Raw genomic sequence first — 22,586 nt, 5'->3', positions numbered from 1 at the left:
ATATTTTTTAGAATTACATATATGCATTATTGCCCATTGTAATTTTGTTTAAAATTTGATAACTGAATTTTTCCCCCTAAAAAATAAATCCTTCAAATAATTGATTTAATTGATTTAAAATTGTTTATTGCCCATTGCAAAATACGTACGAACAGTACCAACACTACAATGGAAGTGTAGACATTGATAAAATAAAAAACGTTTAGGGGGCGGGGGAAATCGTAATTTGCGCATGAAAAGGTTAAATACATGCAACAAACTTTACTTTTCCATTAATTTGTTAAATATTTCCACGCTAAAATAATTTAAAAGGCACAAGAACACGAGGTATATTTTTTTGTTTACTTGTGTGAATGGGGACATGGGGCGGGGCGTGTTCACGGATTGACCAATCACAATGCAGCCAACAGTTGTTTGACGCCGATTTTGACCAATGGACAGCACGTTCAGCTGCACGGAGGCGACACGGCACAGGGCTCTTCTAGCCTGAACGCTGCAGTGGCTTTCTCTTGCTTTATCGCCAACAAACTGTCAAAGAAGCCACGTGTTTGTTTCCAAACCACAACACAAGCGTGACATCCGGAGCCAAAGACGACCGTTTACCCTTTTAATTCAACCCCTCGTTTGGTGAGTCCGTGTTTTATGTTTGTGAAAAGTCTGCGATAAGTGTAAATGTAACTGTTAAGTAGTCAGTTCCTTTCTGCGACTGCACGAAAAACCTTTTTATGACAATTGTAACCAGTCAACATGGAGTAGAGCCGCCCCAACCTCCTCTTAACGTCTCAAAATAGCTTGTTATTCCGTCACTAAGCTCTTAACGAAAGCGATTTTATGTCTTTTTAATGATGCAAGAGGTTTTACGAAGCCACGCAAGCATTTGTTTTTGCTGTGAGTAATGACGCGTTCCGGGTACCTCGGAACTTTGGGTTTCTCAACCACGAGAATCTCCTTGACTGGAAAAGCAAGACCCACATGAGCACACTATCACCCCCATTAAAGTCCTCGTTTCAAGGACACGTGAGGGAGACGATTAAACGGGACGTCACTGTGGTAGTTTCGAGTGAAAAAACAACAACAAGGACTTATTTGAAACACCGGTTAAACCAGGAATTCCGACTTTCTCGTTACGTCAACGCACATTATTTACGGAGGTCCATGAACTATACATTGTTTTCTTTTACGATATTTTAGGGTTTTTGCTAGTTTTTAGCCAATTTTGTATTCTTTCCACTTTTTTTTTTTGTGCTACTTTTCGTGGTTATGGTGTGCGGGGGCGCATTTTTGGGTGACTGCCTGTTCATTGATCACTCTTTGGATTTTAGAGCTTTCTCAGAGCACATCTTGTTGATATTGGGATGTTTTAGTCAAATTTTGATTACAAAATAGGTTTTCATAAAAAACTAAACCACTTTTTTGTGCGTCTTGATTTCCTCCGTTTATTTTAATGTGTCAATGATGTGAATTGGATAAAAACTTAAAGATATATACAGATGATAGATTTTGGTTCCAAATTTTCTTGACGGAAGTGAAAATCGACTGGGATGCAAATGAGCTTTAAACATAACAAACAAGCCTAAGGAATAATCATGAATCAAACATCAGAAATTACAATCACGTTATGAATGTACCGTAATTTTCGGACTATAAGGCGCACCTGATTATAAGCCGCCACCCACCAAATTTGACACAAAAACAGCATTTGTTCATACATAAGCCACATTGGACTATAAGCCGCAGATGTCCTCATTGTATAATGGGATATTTATTTGGCCCTCACTGCTTCCTTGGGGGAAACAGTCATCCTCTGCTGCCACCTGCTGTCAACACCATTGTTGTCCAACATGCTTCCTAGCATGAATTGCAGCGCTACAGATGTAAATAACAATCAAAATTCATTTTGTGTGCTAATGATTTCTTCAGTTACTGTTCTAGTTGTTTCATTAATTGGTAGTTATGGAATTTGGTAACAATTTATTTGATAGTGGCGCCATAAGACTGTCATAAGACCATCATGGTGGTTCTTATTGGCTGTAAAGCGTAAATGCTTAAAGAAGCTTCATTTGGCCATCACTGCTCCCTTGGAGGAGACAGTCATCCTGTGCTGCCACCTGCTGTCAACACTGTTGTCGTCCAACATGCCTCCTCGCATGCATTGTAGCGCTATTGATGTAAATAACAATCAAAATTCATGTTCTGTGCTAATTATTTCATCAGTTACTGTTCCAGTTGTTTCATTAATTGCTAGTCATGGAATTTGGTAACACTTTATTTGACAGTGGCGCCATAAAACTGTCATTAGACCATCCTAATTATGACATGACACTGCCATGAGCATTAATGAATGGTTATGACATATCATTTTGTGTCATCTGGCATATTATCTCAATTTTGAATAGATGTAAATGATCTGAGCTGGACATCAATGGAGTTAGTGAAATAATTTGCCGGATGATACTTAATGACATCTGTCATAAGCATTCATGAATGCCCATGATAGTGTCATGTCACAATTTTGACTGTCTCATGGCATTCTTATGACAATGCCGTCAAATACAAGTATTACGTATTAATCTAAATAAATCAAAAATTAAGCTTCAAGCTGCTGAAAAATAATGACATACTTTTTATGAAGAATATCAAAATTTTGAATAGATTTGAAATATTTATACATACGTATGAAAAATTCACCAAGAATTATAATTGTGTTGATGGCTAGCCCATGCGATGAATCTAATACAGAGTTACCATTAAAACATTTTCTTTTGTTGGGTTGGCGCCCGTGTGGCGTCTCCGCTCGTCTTCGTGGCTGTCGCGTGCTTGGTGGGGCTCACGTGCAGCTGGATGTGATTGGGCGCGCTCGGGTGCTGCTGCAGGGATTGGCGATGGGGCAGCGTAGGGTCGGTCGCCAACGGGCTTACACTCACAAGGGATTCACACAATTACTGGGTTTTAAATCACAGAGCTGATTTGTGTACACTCTACCCCTTTCAATCACTTAGCTTATAGACTCCCCCCACCCCCATCCCCTTCTTTCCCTGGTCAACAGCCCCCCCACATGGTGCCAACCGGAAATACATCTAGCTGACGATAGCACCAACATATTCATAGTTAGTGTAGGCGTTCAATGTATTTCTTGTAGTTGTTTGTGTTTCTTTTTTTTCTTCTCTTGTGTTTCTTTTCTTCTGTTCCCCCATAAGGTTGCAAGATTCAAGGGGGCCGAATACTTTTGCAAGGCACTGTATATATATATATATATTGTGAATCAACAGATTGGACAATTTGGGAAATAACCAGTCACATTTTCCAGAGAGCATTTTCTTTTATTATTATTATTAAACCTGTCCTTTTCATTTGAATGTATAAATAAAAGCAAAAATGTCGAATTTTGACATTGGGGAAAACCTACAGACGCACACGCACAGGTATCACGTGATCTTCCCCCAGATCGCTCACGTAGCAAGGCGGCTAACGAGATTTAGCCGACTGGTGCACCATCGCAAATCCCGACGGACGCACTCCGCGACGCTCAGCGACAAATCCGACGTTTGTGTCACGTCTCGCTTGGAATTGGACTTTAAAAGCGCGATGCCAGGTAACTGGGAGGGCTCTAAACGTCGAGGCCGCGTCGTTTCGCCCTTTGTCCGCGCGTTGCAGGCAACCCCCGTAATAACGCCGCCTTGTTGTTGTTGACTCGCTCCTGCCGCGATGCTGCCATGCTGTTAGCATCGCGCTAACAGCCGAGCCGATCGCTCGTCTTTTGTTTGGCGCGCACAGTTTGCCCTTGGATTGTTTTCAGGTGCCGCAGCGTTGCGTTTACGGACCAGCTAGCGATAGCATTTGTTGTTGTTGATGGCGGCCCGCTCGTTAACAGCGCTGCTCGTCGCTTATTAACGCCCCCTCGGCTAAGACGACGGTGCAATCCTCTGAGCAACTTTGCAGGTAGGCCCGGGCTACCTGCTTTAGCCAGTTAGCAGATGCTACAGTAGGCTGGAAGCCACGACGGCACCCGTTACATAACCTGTTATGAAGCCTCGGATGCTACGCGAGGCTAACGCGTCTGTTTTCGCATCAGCTAGCCACCCGACACCACCGCGGCCTATTACGAAAAACAGATTGTCGCTGCTTCCTACATTGGCAACCATTGACGGCAGTACACGTCCAATTCCTTTTACTTGGGATTCTTGGATAAGTACTATCGTACCAACTATCTTTTTTTTGTCCCCTAAACGCATCATGTAATACATGGCTTTTCATGCCATTCACAGACCTGTAAACTGTTTTTATATATTCCATCAAATAATACCTCTACATTTTGATTGAAGGTGGCTGCATTAGATAAATGTTCTGGACTTCATCGCTGAACTAATTGATTAATTTCCAGCTGATAAAGTCAAGCCGATAATGTTAAAGTACCGTATTTTTCGGACCATAAGCCGCACTGGAGTATAAGTTGCACCAGCCCAAAAATGTGCAATAAATAGGGAAAAAAACATATAAGTCACACTGGAGTATAAGTCGCATTTTGGGGGGAAATTTACTTGATAAAATCCAACACATAGAACAGATATGTCATTTTGAAGAGCAATTTAAAATAATACAATAGAGAACAACATGCTGATTAAATGTTATATGATGCATGAACAACAAAATGTGAACGTGTTCATCATTTTAACATAACATAGCGATTAAGAGTTATTCAGATAACTATAGCATAAAGAACATGATAAGTTTACCAAACCATCAGTGTCACGCTAAAACACCAAAATAACGTGAAATGATATAATATTGTGTTAATAATTTCACACATAAGTCGGCTCCAGAGTATAAGTTGCACCCCCAGCCAAACCATGAAAAAAAAAAAAAAAAAAAACTGCGACTTGTACAAAAATGAAATTCTTTGCTACTTTTCTCACATTAAATGTGAACAAGTAGTAAATTCCAACATCTAAACAATGACAGATTGTATGACAATATGAAATGGTAAGCTTTTGGCAACAATTTCCATAATTTTCGCACTATAAAACGCACCTGTTTACAAGCCGCACACATCAAATTTGGCACGAAAATGGCATTTGTTCATAAATAAGATGCATCGGCGTATAAGTCGCAGCAGTCCTCACTGTATTATGGGATATTTACACCAAAAGATGTTAACTGGTGACCAGAGGTTGCGCTAGACTTTTTCGTTGTCTCATTTTGACTGACAGGGTCATAAAAATCCGGTCATAATCAATTTTTACCCGTCACTTAAATTTTTAAAATGATAATAATGATGTGTTCAATAGTGTTTAGTTTTCATTCATTTTTAATTAATATTCTGTCCGAACAAGCTTAACAGAGAATCCACACCGTGCCATCACACATCAAGCAGATGAATATAACTTTTTCTCCGCAGTGACAAAAACAGCTGACTGTGGCCCCAGTAGGTAGGCTACATATGGAACAATGAAATTAACAGTTCACCTGCTGTGGCCTGAACGCAGTCTCACACCTTCCTCCTGGTGCGCATGGACTTGAATTGTGTGCCCGCTTGTGCAGTCCCTCTTTTTTCACCTCTTTTATCAACACCATCGCCGTTTTGTGGTTTTTTGAAGAAACTTCGGACACTCAGTTGCCTTGACATTTTTCCGAGTAAGGCCAACGACGTCATGCATCAAGAGAAAATAGCTAATTAATATGCTCACTCACCACCATGTGGTCTGGGGTGTGAATTGCAACCTGTCCAAATGACAGATGGACTTCAGTTTTTTCCGTCACCATTTTAAAAAAACCGGTCAACGACGGAAAATATTTGGTTAATGCGACCCATGCTGGTGACTCAAGACTGCCATAAGAACAAATGAAACCCCATGAAGCTTTGAACCAATTGGCTTCAAAGCTTCATTGCTTTAGGAAGCTTAATTTGGCCATCACTGCTCCTTTAGGGGGAGACAATCAACCTCTGCTGCCACCTGTTGTCAGCGCTGTTGTCATCCAACATGCCTCCGAGCATGCATTGCGGCGCTACAGATGTACAGTAAATAACCATCAAAATTCATGTTCTGTGCTTATTATTTCTTCAGTTACTGTTCCAGTTGTTTCATTATTTGCTAGTTATGGTATTTAGTAACACTTTATTTGACAGAGGTGCAGTAAGACTGTCGTTAGACCATCATAATTATGACATGACAATGTCATGAGCATTAATGAATGCTTATAACAGATGTCATTTAGTGTTATCTGGCAAATTATCTAACTTTTGAATGGATATAAATGATCCAAGCTGGATGTAATTGGAGTTAGTGACATAATTTGCCGGATGACACTTAGTGACATCTGCCATAAGCGTTCAGTAATGGCCAGTAAAGTGTCATGTCATAATTATGACGGTTGTATGCCGCCGCGGTTAAATAAAGTGTTACCTATTAACCCCAATAAATCAACAAATAAGCCACACTGGACTAGCACTGCAACGATTAATCGATGAACTCGAGTATTCGATTAGAAAAAAAGATTTGAATTAAATTTGGCTGCTTCGAGTATTCGTTTAATTAAAGTGGCGTTGTAATGGTTTGTTTTGAAAGTGTTTGCATTTAGTTTTATTAATTTAGGTGGCTATACGGCCCTCTAGTCTATCTTTTCACATGGCTGAATCCATCTGCTCCCTGTTAAGACCAATATATATTTTTGTTTGAGCTTTTTTTTTTTTTTTTTAATGCATTCGTAATTTAGTTTATTGGTATATTTAGACATTTTTTGTGGGAATGTGTCTGAACCATTTGTTAAGAGCATTGTAAAAAAAAAAGTTGGCATTTTATAGCATTTAAGCTAGTGGACTTTTGCTATGTAAGTTAGCCAACTGTTCTTTTGTTGTATATAAATCCTCATTTATTATCATTATTTTTATACCGTTTGAGGCTCAGCTCAAGAATTAAAAATTTGTTCTTTATCCGATTACTCGATTATTCGAACTAAATAGTTAATCGATTAATCGACTACTAAAATAATCGATAGCTGCAGCCCTACACTGGCCTATAAGCCGCAGGTGTCCTCACTGTATTATGGGATATTTACACCAAAAGATGTTAACCGGTAACACTTTATTTAACAGTGTCATCATAAGACTGTCATAGGAATAAATGAAACTCCATGAAGCTTTGAACCAATTGGCTGCAAAGCGTCATTGCTTTAGGAGGCTTGATTTGGCCATCACTGCTCTCTTGGCGGTGACAGTCAACCTCTGCTGCCACCTGCTGTCAGCGAAGTTGTCGTCCAACATGCCTCCTAGCCTGCATTGCGGCGTTACAAATGTAAATAACCATCAAAATCATGTTCTGTGCTAATTATTCAATTCAGTTTATGTTGCACTTGTTCCAGTAATTGCTAGTTATGGTATTTGGTACACAACCCGTTGTCATGAGACTTGTATCGTGAGGTTCTGATATGCCCTTTTGAGGATTTTGTGACGCCTCTTCTTTCCTCTGCCTTCTCTAAAGCGGTCGAGGACCATAAATGTGCCAAAAATAACGTCCATTCCGACCTTCATTTCTCCCGCAGAGCCGGCCGAGATGAGCGGTCCCGAGGTGGCCAAGACACCGGGAGGAGGCGCTCCAGGGAAGGAGGGTAAGGAGCCAGTGGCCAACGGGCACGCGGGCGACAACAATGACGCCAACCCTTTTGCTGAATACATGTGGATGGAGAATGAAGAGGAGTATAACAGACAGGTTTGTGCATCAAGCACATCTATCACAATGCATGTATCAATAAATATTCGTGAAGTTCAGTTACAGGCATAACAGTGGAACCAATCAAAAAAAGGGAACCGACAGGTTTCTATTAATCTTATTAATCTTCTACTAATCTATTTGAATAGTGTCTACGTTAACTCACTGGCTGCCATTGACGATGCTAGATATCCAATTCATTTTGACTGGATTGGACGTCTAGTGCTGTCAATGGCACTGAAACCAGAGCAGTCTTATGTCGGCATTTACAAGTGACTTCCTGTTCATTTTAGTGCATTTATAGGTTGCATTGTTGATTTTGGGTTACTGAAAATGTAGAGACTCAAGAATGAATAGGAAGAGACAAAGGAAGTAACCTGTAAACACACTAAAATGACCAAGAAGTCACCTTTAAATGCCCACATGAGATTACTCTGGTTTCAGTGCCATTGACTGCGCTGGATATCCAATTCAGTCAAAATGAATTTGATATTTAGCGCTGTCAAGTGAGGTAATGTAGACACTATTGTAATAAATTATGCAATGCCTCAAATTGTCCAGTAACCCAAAAATCAACCAAAAGTGACCCGTACGTTCCCCAAAAATGAGCCGGAAATGAGCTATACGTTCCCCAAAAATTTGTCGGAAGTGAGCTGTACTTTCCCCCAAAATTTGCCGGAAGTGAGCCGTATGTTCCCCAAAAATGAGCCGGAAGTGAGCTGTACGTTCCCCAAAAATGAGCCGGAAGTGAGCTGTACGTTCCCCAAAAATGAGCCGGAAGTGAGCTGTATGTTCCCCAAAAATTTGCCGGAAGTGAGCTGTACGTTCCCCAAAAATTTGCCGGAAGTGAGCTGTACGTTCCCCAAAAAATTTGCCGGAAGTGAGCCATCTGTTCCCCAAAAATTTGCCGGAAGTGACCCGTCCGTTCCCCCAAAATTTGCCGGAAGTGACCCGTCCGTTCCCCAAGAATTTGCCGGAAGTGACCCGTCCGTTCCCCAAGAATTTGCCGGAAGTGAGCCGTCCGTTCCCCAAAAATGAGCAGGAAGTGAGCCGTCCGTTCCCCAAAAATGAGCAGGAAGTGAGCCGTCCGTTCCCCAAAAATGAGCAGGAAGTGAGCCGTCCGTTCCCCAAAAATGAGCAGGAAGTGAGTCACCCGTTCCCCAAAAATGAGCCGGGAGCGAGCCGTACGTTCCCTAAAAATTTGCCGGAAGTGACTGAAAATCGACGGCAAATGACCTGAAATGGCCCAAAATTTTACGTAAAATTATCAGGAATTTTTGTAATCACTTCCTGATGATTTTGGGGCATTTATGGGTCACCTCCTGTTCAGTAACACAAAAATCAACTGGAAATGACATCTAAATGCCCCCCAAATCAACAGGAAGTCAGGCAAAATGCCCAAAAATGAACTCTTAATTGTCTGGCCTTAGCTGCCACTGACTGCCATGGACGTCCAATCTGTTTTAAGTGGGAGGCGGCGTTCATTAGCTGCCACACTTCCACTTCAAATGGAATGGACGTCCACTAGTGATAAGCTCATTCACAGCAGAAGCATGAAAAGTTTTTGTTTTTCAGTTATTTTGTGGGATGATTTCCTGACCCAGGTATTGATAATTGTTGTATCGCCACATCGTGACTTCAAGGAGAAAAAGTACGGCTTATCGTTCGGGTTGGATTCCACTGACTTTTTGCCCCGCAGGTGGAAGAGGAGCTGCTGGAGCAAGAGTTCTTGGACCGCTGCTTCCAAGAAATGCTGGAAGAAGAAGACCAGCACTGGTTCATCCCATCGCGTGATCTCAACAACCAGGGGGTGGAGCAACTGCAGCAGCAACTCAACGGCCTGTCCGTCAACGAACACCACAACAATCTGGAGGAAGTGGCGGTAAGAAAAACAAACCAAAAAAGCCACGCGCGTTTAAGGCTGTTTTACACTTGCGGCAGCCCAGTCGGAAATGACGCGTGGCAACTAGGGTTGAACGGGATTGGAAAAAACTGACATTGCGACTTTTTGGGGGGTTTGCAATGGATTGCAATATTAAAACTAAGAATTTCCACCAGATGACTTGAATATACTGACGCTCTAGTTGACTCATCATGACCAAATTGTATTCCTATAATGCTGTTTAATCCAGGCTAAGGCTGATGTCTGTCAAATAGAATAGCCCTTTACAAAAACCTGAGGTCCACAAAGTGCTTCAGAACAAAGCAAAATATACTGCATGATAAACTGAAATTAGAAACATATTTCATCGGCGCTTTCGGCGTCTGTGTTATTTTTCAGATTTAATGTTATTTTCACATTAAACCGCAAGAGGGCGCTCAAGGCCTGTGTTTCAACATTGGAGTGACACTGATGGTTTTAGTGAGCTTGTTAGCATGTTCTTTATGCTAGTTATCTGAATAACTCTGAATAGTTAGCATACCGGGCGCTTTCTCAGTTCGTTGTCGATGCGTCATGTAACGTTAGCATACCCAGAAAATTCAAGATGACTTGTCTGTTCTAGGTGTTGGATTTTTTTTATCTAGGGATGTACCGAAAGCAAAATTCTTGGCCAAAACAAAAAAAAAAAGAATATTGGAAACTTTTGGCCAAAAAATACACAAGCATGTAATTATTTTGTTTTAAAAATTTATTTCGTTTTCCAATTTTGAATAAAACCGGGACACTTAGGTGACCATTCAAATTAGAGAGGGGGCCAGTGCCCCTGTGCCCCCCCCCTCTTAAACCGCCACTGGTAGGGTGTTTTCCCAGCTGCAGTGAGCGCTGGCGTCGTTATAGCATTCTGTTTGGTGAAAGTGAAAAACGGGTCTCACGCCTCCAATTGCTAAGCTAAATGAGATCTCAAAGTACGTTTGTGTGGAACTGTAGTTCACAACAACAAACTATCCCGTTCTCACCGAAACTAGTAAAGCTCTATATAAGAGCTTTGATATGTATATCGAGTTACAGGGTGCATATCTAGGACATTGGCACTACACTGCAATTGGCTCCTCCTCAAAATTGGTGAGAGTGATAATGAGACATATAATATCTAAAGTTATCAAAATTGTGATTTTCAATTCACGGACGTGGCCTTGGCGGGGTGCTAAAGTCTGCCTTTTTTTTTTTTTTTTTCCAAAACGCAAAATTCAGTAAATGACTCATAACTCACTGATACAAGGTTGTCTTTTTCCAAATCTGGCATGTATGAGAGGTATCACAGCCTGAACACGACTGCATTGAAATATTACCCATTAGGCCTGGTGCCCCTGTGCTGGGAAGAGGAAACACAAACACCCCCTTTTTTATTTTATTTTATTTTATTTATTTATTTATTTATTGTTTTAACTACAAAATAGCTTCCTCCTCCAAGGGGAAAAAACAAATTGACCTCAAACCTGCATCAGGTGAGCCTTAAGACATGTGTTCAGGTGCCTGATGAAAAATATTGAGGTCTGGTTGAAGCAGAGGGGTGGAAACAGAAAAGCCAAAATCATCGTTGTCATTTTGTCTCGCCACAAATTTTGAAGTCATAACTTGGCAGACATTCAACATATCTGTGCCAAGCTTCCCGTGCTTAATGAGAGTCGTACCCAGTAGGGTCCGGTAGGGGTCATTTGCATCAACCCTACAGCACCAACTAGTGGCCAAATCACTAATTTTACTGACGCATGTCCATTTTTTCCTAGTGGCTAAATCACTAATTTTACTGATACATGTCCGTTTTTTTTTTTTTTTTTTTTTTCAAGTTGGTTGTTGCAGTTACAACACCTTTTGTAATACTATGTTTTAAGGCCCATGTCTCCGTCTTTTGCGTGACGACCCTTTGTTCGCCATCATTAGGACATATATTTTTTCAGGGACTTAACCAGCTTACAGAGCCACAGAATTCGGCAGACTTGGTCTAATTGGCCCAATTAGAAGATTCATTTTGGTTTTGAATAAGGGCGTGGCTGCATAGCTCAGTAGCTCTTTTTTGTAGGACCCTCTTCAATAGGGGTTTCTCCACCTCTGTGTTTAAATGTATTTCTAATCCCCCAAAAAAGTTTCGAGCATGTTAGGTTCTCATGAGATGGTGAGAGGGGGACGATCTGCCACCACCCCGACCTGTGTGCCGTCCGAGTTGTGCCAAACTGCGAGGACCCGTTCAGCCCTGAATTCCCCCCAAAATGCGATTATCAAATTAGTTAGCGACTAATTTATTAATCGATTTTAATCGATTAGCCTCCCTGGCAACAGAACATAGACTATACATAGACACACGCACACACACCGTATGGCTCTCGTGAGGTCTCATTTTCAAATATTTTGGCTATTTTGGATGACTCTCTGGATCAAAAAGTTTCTGCCTCCTGGTTTAATCCCTCCTCTCTTTTTCGCAGAGGAAGAGCATTTTGAATCCCGAGGCAAAGGAGTTCGTCCCAGGGAAGAAATACTAGGAGTCCCCCTCACCCCCGTGGAGCCTACACGCAGTCCTCACATATTCTCAAAGACTCTGGTGGCGATGAGTGAGCACACTGATTCTCATACACACATGAACACACACACACACACACTTGAAGAACCACTGTGTGGGGAGGCCCAGTCGGGGGGTGGGGGGATGACTTTTTCAGTTTGTTTGTTTGTTTTTCCCTTTTTATTTCCTGTTTGTTTCTTGTAAAAGGGGGCGGGGTGTAACATGTCCAGCCCTTACGCGGGCACTAGTGCATCGCTGTGAATACACAGAGGCTCCACTAAGCACACGGACCCCCACGGATGTCTCTTGAGAATAAGAGGCAGCTACCAGAGTGATGGCACACTCAACAACTTGAATCCCCCGCTCCTCCCAAAGTGTAAAAATAAAGTTGAATTGACATTAGGTGTAAAATTGGGGTTTAAAAGCCATGTGATTGTAGGTTTCCATACCAGTCAGGTGACTTCTACTTGTACTTCCGGGGGACTCCGTGGGCGTCTCGTCGCTCTGTTCAGCCATCACGAGCCGATCCGTTCACGCCTGCGACGCCGCGAGGAGCTCCTCGCGACATGGCAGACAGCAAAATGACGGGGTCAAAATCCCGATATGTATCCAGACTCGCATCGATTTTTGAAATAGTTTCTCCTCCAGTTTGCGTTTTATCCTCATCTGAGGACGGCGACGTTTTGTGTCTACTGCTCGGTCCTGTAACGTAGGGAGGAGATTTGTAGGGGTGTTTTGTCACCGTCACTGGCCGCCTGGTTTAAAAGCTGCGAGCCCCGCGTGGCCTCTTGTACGATCTGTTTTGAATGAGGAAGTTATTCTCTCGAGCCTGTTACATTGCAAGTCATAGGAAGAAGCTGAATAGGAAAAAAAGTGTTCTCAAGTTCTCAAGCTATTTTTTTTTTTTTGTGTCTGCATAAATGTGACTAAGCGGTAAAAACATTTCACTTTGATAGTATCAGTCATGTCTCGAGTCAAAAAACTTCCTCACGCAGCAGAGCTAATGGGAATGTTCGCCAGGCGGATTGTGCAACGTCGAGATCATTGATGGTGAATTTTGTTTTGAAGTAGTCGACAGAAGCCGTTAAAAAGTAAAGAGGTCCAAAGACACACAGAGTATGAATTTCAATTAAAATAACAAATAAAGATGCTAAAGACAACTGGTTTTGGTGTTTTTTTTAATCAATATTGACGATGAAATGCACAAAATTCAAAGCTGGGTCACTTCTTCCGGATTAGCTGACATCACCGCGCTGTACGTGACACCTGAGGATGAGAAATCTTGAGATCCAAATTGTCTCTACAACACGGGAGATTGCGCTCTTACTGCTCGCTTTTCCAGGAGTGACGATAGAAGACGTCAACATTGGCTGCGTAGTCCATTTTGAAGACTGCGCCTAAACTCTGCGCTCCAAGACTGGCGCCGCCGAGCGCCGAGGATTGCCTTAACGACAAGAGGCTGTAGCCGCGGAATCGGCCCTTGAGCTCGTCGGATGACGCCGCCAGATCCAGGACCTCTGTGAAGCCTACAGAAGGAAGGAAATGGTCGTCTGACGTTGTGAAAAAGCAAAGACGGGTTAATTTGTGCCGGATCAAGATCCTGCACCTCTTGATTTTGGCCTCCCTGTGTTCCGGGACTTATTTGGGCAGATACGGCACGTTTCGTGTATAGAAAATCATAATATACCGTATTGGCCCGAATATAAGAAGGCCCCTATTATAAGACGACCCCCTCTTTTTGAACACCAAATTAATTTTTATACAGAAATTACAGTACATCTGAAAAAAAAATGATTATAACAACATATTTGAGTGGAAAAGCATGTTATTTTGCCTCATTCAAATCTTAATATAAGCCTTTAAATACGTAAACTAAAGTGCAATCACATTTGTAAATGAATGGCTACTGGTTTTTGAAATTTAAATAAACCAATCTACTGTGAAAAAACAAAATTGCAATAACTGCAATAACCATCAAAGTGAGGTCTAACTAACTGTAGTCTTGAAACAAATCTGAATGAGGAAAAACATTGCAATAAAATAATGCAAACTGTTTAAACTTGAGTAGCTGAGATCTTTCATGACAGAACATCGCTTCAATGATATCTGGCGCCATCTAGCGTCGTGAATGGGTATAACGTCTAGACTGCGAAAACACTTTTTCAGTCTTATTTCAATGCAAAAAAACCCGGTCTTCGGGCCAATACGGTAAAAACGTTTTTAAAAAATGTATAAAAATATGCATAAATTAATTTATAAACGCATGCAATTCTTTGGATTTGTTCTGTAAAATTTAACGTCATTTGAAAGAGTCGGAGATTTGTTGATGCACTGAAAAGCTAGACCAACAAATGCACCTGACACAAAAAAAAAATTGGAAATTTGCGGCATCTGGGGAGCAAATAGCCAGGATCAAACATGCCAAAAAGACAGTTACATTTACTTTTTTTGTTGTTGTTTTTTTTTCCAAAAAGAAGGTTTAAAACGAGTCAGAATAGCAACAACTGCCGATGAGGCCAGCTGCAGCGATCATGCTAATAGGCAGGACCGGGTGCAGGAGGAGGCTAGCGCCGCAGCAGCTAGCCAGGTTCATGGACAGCCAGCCAAGCCGGGGCAGGAGGCACCAGCTGGTCGGGTTCAGTGCCACCCGGAGTGGGAGCCAGCTACAGGGACCGCAGTCAGCCAGGTGGACCACCAACAGCCAGAGCAACAGGCCAGTACCCTTGGGAAATTCAGGTTTGGACTGCACAATTTGTAAGGCGGTGGGAACTTTGGAGCTAGGGGAGGGGGGGCGGTGAAACTTGCAAAAGAATGGGTTTGTGTTATTTATTGTAATCTATTATTATTTTAAAAAAATATTTTACAAGTTAGATTGTGCGTTACTGTAAGTCCCAACTGTGATTACGTGGGAACTTGCCCGCGCTGTGCAGAGTACAGCCTAAATAATTGTAAATTGTTGTCAAAACATTTATACCATGGATATTATCTGAAATTGAAGCTTGTAAGTCCCACAACATGGCAAGTGGGCATTTGTGTGTTGTTTTCAGCACTATTTTCTGCGTATGTTCCGGGACCTGTGCCCGTCTCGTCATCCCTACGCTGTTATGTGCACCCTATGATTTACAAATTAAGCACTGAGTAAAGAGGACGGATGTTGGATGCTTACCAGGTTTCAGAAGCTCCCAGCTCTTCCAGACGGAGCCCACACACAGGATGGGCAGGCCGAGGTCGCCGCACAGGAGAGGCTAAAGTAGTAAAGTAGAGTCTTTAATCGATAAAAGCATTTAAAATATCTATTGAAGCAGTATGAATGCTGGGCTATAAGCAGAGTTGGGTAGAGTAGCGTTACTTCAAAGTAATATTACTCTAGTAAAAGTCATATAAGTAAAAAAGTGGTGAAAACAATACTCAGAACCTGAGTGCCCTCTAGTGGCGAAAACATTTCCAATTATGAAACTAAAATGATCACTTCTCCAGTTTCGCGTGGTCAATCGGCGCCAAGTAAAAGCAAGAATCTCCCGCAAATGAATAGGCAGTGACTCCAACTCAACAGAAAGTGACCTGTAAGCACTCCAACGATCTCTCGATAACCTTTTGGGATACAAAGTATTACAATATATCACCATTTCGACAATTATTGATACACGGATCAGGAAATCATTCTGGATTCTAGGAAAACAAGCTATTTTCATCCCTCTGCTGTGAATTTGAATGAGTTTATCACAAGTCGACGTCCAATCCGTTTGCAGTGGAAGAGATGGCAGCGAAAGAACGAATGTTGATGGCCGTCAGTGGCGAACAAAGGGGCAATGAGTTTGTTTTGGGACGTTCCACGTGATTTCCCGTTGATTTTCGGTTACTTTCAGGGCATTTACAGCTCACTCCCTGTTGATTTCGGAGCAAAATTGGGTCACTTTCTGTTGATTTTTGGTTACTGAAACGCCTTAAACGCAGGTTTTTTTGGAAATCCCCCCCCCCCAAGATGGTAAGGAGCATAAAAGTTTTATACAGAATTCACAAAACTGTCCCATTCATTTCTAATGGGATACCATTGACAGCCATGTTTGTCCAAATTTTCCATTCATTTTCATTGGAAGGAAAACTTGGGTCCTTGTGATTTTTGACCATTTACCATTATAGCCGATTGACATTCAACTGGCGGCCATGTACGACAACGCCATTGACAGCCATTCACGTCCATTCCATTGACGACCATGTACGTCCAAATTTCCCATTCATTTTCAATGGCAGAAAAAGCTGTGTGGTTGATTTTTGACCAAAAACTTACCATTGTAGCCCACTGACCTTCAATTGGTACCCATGTAAGTCGATGCCATTGACAGCGAGGTACGTCCAAATTTCCCATTCAATTTCAATGGCAGAAAAACGTGTGATTTTGAATTTTGACCAAAAACCTACCATAGACCATTGACATTTAACTGGCGCCAATGTACGTCGACGTCGACGCCATTGACAGCCATGAACGTCCATTCCATCAACGACCATGTACGTCCAAATTTCCCATTCATTTTTAACGGCAGAAAAACCAGTGCAGTTGTGATTTTTGACCAAAAACCTGCCATTATAGCCCATGGACATTTAACTGGCGCCCATGTTCGTCGATACCATTGACAGTTATGTACGTCAAAATTTCCCATTTTCAATGGCAGAAAAACCTGTGTGGCTGGTTTTTGACCAAAAACCATTATAGCACATTGAAATTCAACTGGTATCCATGTACATCGACGCCATTGACAGCCATTCATGTCCATTCCGTTGACGGCCATGTACATCCAAATTTCCCCATTCATTTTCAATGGCAGAAAAAGCTGTGTGGTTGATTTTTGGCCAAAAACTTACCATTATAGCCCATTGATATTCAACTGGTGCCCATGTACGTCGATGCCATTGACAGCCATGTACATCCAATTTTCCCACTCAATTTCAATGGCAGAAAAACTTTGGTTATTGTGATTTTTGACCAAAAACCTACTATCATAACCCATTGACATTTAACTGGCGCCCATGTACGTCGACGCTATTGACAGCCATGTACATCCAGATTTCTCAATAATTTTCAATGGCAGAAAAAACTGTGCGGTTGTTATTTTTGACCAAAAACTTACCATGATAGCTCATTGACATTCAACTGGCAACCATGTAAGTCGATGCCATACAGGACGTATCCCCAAATCAACAGAATGTGATTGGACATCAACAGGACGTGTCCCCAAAATGTCCACAAATCTATCGGAAGTCATCTGATAGATCTTTAGCTACCACAGCAAAGCTCTATCATAATTTCTCCAGAAATTGCAGTTTCTAGTACTCTTAAAAATCTGTGCAAATGCCCAGCAAACATGCATCTTGGGAATTGTCATTGCATTGGAATGTTCTATGATTGCCTGCCTGTATTTGTAATGCATTATCGCCCTCTATTGGCTCTCTTGGGTAATTAGTGTAAACCTGATTTATCATTATTCAAGCATCCAGAACGGCATCACAATTAGCAATAATATGTCCATAATAAGTCCAAGACCCCATGTATCGGATTTTTGGAGTTGGACAACATCGGCATATATGTTAAAAAGTCATTTTCGGACAACTCGAGACACAATGTGTAGGTACGTTACCTCCTGCGCTGCGGGTAAGACTGCTTCCACATGTTTGGCGAGGACTCTGCCAGCTTGAGTGAACACGTATCGACAAAGCGCATCACCGGCCTCGGCTCCTTTTTCCAACCAAGTTTTTTGTCAGTTTTCCCCACTTGAAAATGACAACGATCAAATGTTTTACCTTCAGCCAGCTTCTTACAGAACCCAGCAAAGTGGGACTTCTGGAAGTTTCTGTAGAGGTGCGGCAGCATCCCCATTAGATCTGACACCTAGGGATAATCCCCCGTCATTTTTGTGCTCGAGAAACTAACAGTGCTTTGACGGTTAAATGAAATCTTACCGCAAAATATTCCTCCATGGCTTTTCTCACATGTGTAACATCATGAGGAGGCGTGGCCAGCTTGTCCCGAGCGTCAAATACCGTTTTTACAGCCAAATGAGCGATCCAGAACGCTACGGATAAGTTGAGTAGGACACACATTTTGAAATGACCTCAGACTGAGAAGTATCGTCCAAAAGACTAAGACAAAGGCAATAATTAAAAGGGACCGCTATATTTTAATTATCAACATCGACCAATACCGCAGTCCAGTATCAGGACCCAAAAAACGGTATGTGTGCAACACTAAGACACAAGTCTAACCAAAGGTGGACAAATATCATGAGGTGGACCTTCTCACCTGATCCTTCGTCACCCATCATGTGACCCCAACCCCCACAGCCAATCTGGGACCCATCTGGATTAACTAATTTGCAGTTTGAGCCGGTCCCAGATATTAAGACAACGCCTCCTGGTCAGAAAGAAAGACAAAGTCACCTTTGCACTCCAGACCTGATCAAGTAGTAATCTAGCAAAGATAAAGCCACACCTAAATAGGCAAATGTTGACGGACTGGAATACGGGGGGATTTCCGTACACTCAACAATCTAAAATATATAATGTCACCATTATCATCATTTAATGATCTGATTTTAAAACCGGTCCATCTATATGTGCGTTATGTTAACTGTTACGTCAGTACAATATTATGTGATTCCCCTGAGAAACGGGTTGTTTTAGTGGATGGTACATTACAGTTCTCATTTTTGTGGTACTGTAAATCCACAATTTCTATTAGATTCTGGCCAACGTTGGTGAATATCAGTATTAGACCTCTCTGACTACTCCTGTACTCAAAACTATGCATTTTTACTGTACAAATATATAGCAAATTTGAATTAAAAGTCCTACATGTGGACTCTGATCTGGTTACAGTTCTCATTTTTGTGGTACTGTAAATCCAAAATTTCGAATAGATTCTGGCCTAGGATGATGAATATTAGTAGTAGACCTCACTGACTACTGCCATGCTTAAAAAGATGCATTTTTACTCATCCAATATATAGCAAATTTGAATTAAAAATCCTACATGTAGACTTCGATCTGGTTACAATTCTCATTTTTGTGGTACTGTAAAGCCACAGTTCTGAACAAATTCTGGCCAAGGTTAGTGAATATTAGTAGTGGACCTCTCTGACTACTCCTGTACTCAAAGCTATGCATTTTTACTGGACCAATATTTAGAAAAATGAATTAAAAGTCCTACATGTATACATTAATCAGGGTACAGTTCTCACTGTTGTGGTACTGTAAAGCCACAATTCTGAATAGGTTCTGGCCAAGGTTGGTGAATATTAGTAGTAAACCTCTCTGACTATTCCCATACTCAAAACGATGAATATTACTAAACCAATATTTTTTTTTAAATGAATTAAATGTCCTAAATGTGGACTTTAATCTGGTTACTAGGTTACAGCTCTCATTTTTGTGGTACTGAAAATCAACAATTCTGAATAAGATCTGGCCAAGGATGGGGAATATTAGGAGTAGACCTCTCTGACAACTCCCATGCTCAAAACGGTGCATTTTTACTGTGCCAATATATAGCAAATTTGAATTAAAACTCCCTACATGTGGACTTTGATCTGGTTACAGTTCTCATTTTTGTGGTACTGTAAAGTCACAATTCTGGAGAAGTTCTGGACAAGGATGGTGAATATTAAGTGGACTTCTCTTACAACTCCCATGCTCAAAACTATGCATTTGGCTCGTACAAATATTTAGAAAATGTGAGTTAAATGTCCTAAATGTGGACTGTAATCTGGTTACTAGGTTCGAGTTCTCACTTTTGTGGTACTAAAAATTCACAATTCTGGCCAAGGATGGTGAATATTAGTAGTAGACCTCTCTGACTACTCCAATGCTTAAAACGATGCATTTTTACTCCACCAATAGATAGCAAATTTGAATGAAAAGTCCTAAATGTAGACTTTGATCTGGTTACAGTTCTCATTTCTGTAGTACTGTAAATCCACAATTTTGAATAAACTCTAGCCAAGGTTAGTGAATATTAGTAGTGGACCTCACTGACTACTCCTGTACTCAAAGCTATGCATTTTTACTGGACCAATATTTATAAAAATGAATAAAAGTCCTACATGTATACATTGATAAGGTTACAGTTTTCATTTTTGTGGCACTGTAAAGCCACAATTCTGAATAAGTTCTGGACAAGAATGGTGAATATTCGTAGTAGACCTCTCTGACTACTCCTATACTCAAAACGATGCATTTTTACTGTACCAATATAGAGAAAATTTGAATTAAAAGTCCTACTTGTGGACTTTGATCTGGTTACAGTTCTCATTTGTGTGGTACTGTAAATCCTCAATTTTGAACACATTCTGGCCAAGGTTAGTGAATATTAATAGTGGACCTCTCGGACTACTCCTGTACTCAAAGCTATGCCTTTTTGCTTTACCAATATTGAGAAAAATGAATTAAGTCCTACATGTATACATTTATCAGGTTACAGTTCTCATTTTTGTGGTACTGTAACTCCACAATTTTGAATAAATTCTGGCCAAGGTTGGTGAATATTTATATTAGACCTCTCTGACTACTCCTATACTCAAAACTATGCATTTTTACAATACCAATATTCAGAAAAATGATTTAAAAGTCCTACATGTATACTTTGATCAGGTTACAGTTCTCATTTTTTTGGTACTGTAAAGCCACAAAGTTCTGGACAAGGATGGTGAATATTAGAAGTGAACCTCTCTGACGACTCCTTGACTCAAAACGATGCATTTTTACAGTACCAGTATAGAGAAAATGTACATGTGGACTTGGATCTGGTTACAGTACTCATTTGTGTGGTACTGTAAATCCTCAATTTTGAACAAATTCTGGCAGAGGTCAGTGAATATTAGTAGTGGACCTCTTGGACTACTCCTGTACTCAAAGCTATGCCTTTTTTTTTTTACCAATATTGAGAAAATTAAGTCCTACATGTATACATTGATCAGGTTACAGTTCTCATTTTTGTGGTACTGTAAAGGCACAATTCTGAATATGTTAGTAGACCCCTCCGACTACTATACACAAAATGATGCATTTTAACTGTACCAATGTATCGCAAATTTGAATTAGAAGTCCTAAACGTGGACTTTGATCTGGTTACAGTTCTCATTTTTGTGGTACTGTAAATCCACAATTTTAAATAAATTCTGGCCAAGGTTAGTACATATTAGTAGTGGACCTCTATGTGTTGCTTGCTGGACGACTTCCAACACCGTCCATGAATTGGGCCAGTCTTTCAATGCCTCCCGGGCCAGTCCGCCCCTGATTTCAACAAATTGAGTGTGTAATCACCGCGATCGCTAGCTGTAGCCATGGCTCCGATAGCATCCGTCGTGATAAAATAATGTTGGCTAAGATTGGGAAACTGGTCCTTCATGCGAGCGATCAGTTTCTCGATCGCGTCCTTCTGCTCACCCCCGCTCAGAGACATGCCCTGGACACACAAACACACATTGATTAGATCATTGACGGCAACAGATGTCCTAATTTTTATTTATTTGACAGACTAGCGAGCGCAGTGGCGTGTCTGGATTCAGTCCTGCGCTCGTCTTGGCATTCTGGACCATTTTGTTGATGGTTTCAATACATATGTCAACTCCCACCAACTGTACAAACACAAATACATTTATTAAAGCAATGGTATTGCACACAGTCTTAGTAGGATTACCAAAAATTACCCAGTGGTTGGTGGAGGGTCCGTCAGTTTCTGCAAGAATTCTTCCATCTTCTGCCAAGAGTATAGCTTTGGAGTGGGTACCCCCGCTGCACATAAGACCACAAATAGACGTTTAGACTTCATCTGAACTCAACTGTAAAGCCAAAGAATGTGACAATAAAACCAGCAATGTAAAGTAAGCTAAAGTCTTCAGGAAATAATAAATTCTACACGCCTACAATTATCACTTTAAAACACTTAAGACCGTATTTTATCTGAATTCTTACCCTTCTACACCGCCGAACACTGATGCCATGCTTCACTTCCTGTTTCGTTCTTCATGATAAAGCGCTGAGTTGGACATTTTTCAACTGCCATGTTCACTAATGACCAGTAGGTGGCAGCATTGTGCACAGGAAATTCAATCAACGCGGCGCGTGATGCCTTGCAACGAATCCAAATGTAATTGCTTCCCCACATGCGTACAAGATGGTTTTTATTTTTTTATGACGCGAAAAATGACTAAAATCGGCTAAACACTGCTTGTTTTGATCTAGAAAACAAAACAGTAGACATCTGCAGTCCATTAAAAGGTGATTTTAGGGTGAGTCCCTTAGCAACATTGCTTTAAATTAGCCAAGGAAGCGAATTTTAGAAGTGAATAACTCCACTTTTTGTTGTTTGATTGTTGCTTAATTGCTTTTTAATTATATATTAAAAAAAAAAAAAGGCGTGTTAAGTGCGAGGGCTGAGAGCTAAAGAGACGTTACG

The 22,586-nt window shown here is 41.1% G+C and overlaps 2 protein-coding genes across 4 annotated transcripts; one reads left to right on the top strand and one right to left on the bottom strand.

Moving 5' to 3' along the window:
- Positions 1-462: 462 nt before the first annotated feature.
- Positions 463-13,299, top strand: paip2b (poly(A) binding protein interacting protein 2B). 2 transcript variants are annotated; one of them, XM_057856270.1, is made up of 4 exons: positions 463-627; positions 7,537-7,703; positions 9,403-9,585; positions 12,066-13,299. In XM_057856270.1, exons 2-4 carry the CDS (start codon positions 7,548-7,550, stop codon positions 12,120-12,122), a joined length of 396 nt encoding a protein of 131 aa, XP_057712253.1. In that variant the 5' UTR covers positions 463-627; positions 7,537-7,547; the 3' UTR covers positions 12,123-13,299. The 2 variants fall into 2 exon arrangements, with proteins under 2 accessions (XP_057712253.1, XP_057712252.1); XM_057856269.1 differs by lacking the exon at positions 463-627 and adding an exon at positions 3,408-3,592.
- On the bottom strand, positions 13,293-22,177 carry nagk (N-acetylglucosamine kinase). 2 transcript variants are annotated; one of them, XM_057856267.1, is made up of 11 exons: positions 22,103-22,177; positions 21,838-21,922; positions 21,667-21,765; positions 21,452-21,593; positions 18,435-18,545; positions 18,095-18,207; positions 17,936-18,023; positions 17,773-17,870; positions 15,306-15,384; positions 13,467-13,689; positions 13,293-13,405 (listed from the first exon to the last, which is right to left on the bottom strand). In XM_057856267.1, exons 1-11 carry the CDS (start codon positions 22,129-22,131, stop codon positions 13,375-13,377), a joined length of 1,098 nt encoding a protein of 365 aa, XP_057712250.1. In that variant the 5' UTR covers positions 22,132-22,177; the 3' UTR covers positions 13,293-13,374. The 2 variants fall into 2 exon arrangements, with proteins under 2 accessions (XP_057712250.1, XP_057712251.1); XM_057856268.1 differs by having other exon boundaries at positions 13,467-13,665.
- Positions 22,178-22,586: the final 409 nt, after the last annotated feature.

The sequence above is a fragment of the Corythoichthys intestinalis genome, chromosome 13, assembly GCF_030265065.1.
Source record: "Corythoichthys intestinalis isolate RoL2023-P3 chromosome 13, ASM3026506v1, whole genome shotgun sequence".
NCBI lineage: Eukaryota > Metazoa > Chordata > Actinopteri > Syngnathiformes > Syngnathidae > Corythoichthys > Corythoichthys intestinalis.
The sequence above is the reverse complement of the archived record's forward strand: the minus strand, read 5'-3'. Positions and strand labels throughout refer to the sequence as shown.

Bases quoted from the DNA above. Each gene is read 5' to 3' on its own strand.
- paip2b (XM_057856269.1), top strand. The intron at 7,704-9,402 runs GTTTGTGCATCA...TTTGCCCCGCAG, and splicing joins AAGAGGAGTATAACAGACAG to GTGGAAGAGGAGCTGCTGGA. The intron at 9,586-12,065 runs GTAAGAAAAACA...TCTTTTTCGCAG, and splicing joins ACAATCTGGAGGAAGTGGCG to AGGAAGAGCATTTTGAATCC.
- nagk (XM_057856267.1), bottom strand. From the start codon at position 22,131: ATGGCATCAGTGTTCGGCGGTGTAGAAGG. The intron at 21,594-21,666 runs GTCTGTCAAATA...TTGTGTGTCCAG, and splicing joins ACACGCCACTGCGCTCGCTA to GGCATGTCTCTGAGCGGGGG. The intron at 13,690-15,305 runs GTAAGCATCCAA...TCACAACGTCAG, and splicing joins CTGGGAGCTTCTGAAACCTG to ACGACCATTTCCTTCCTTCT.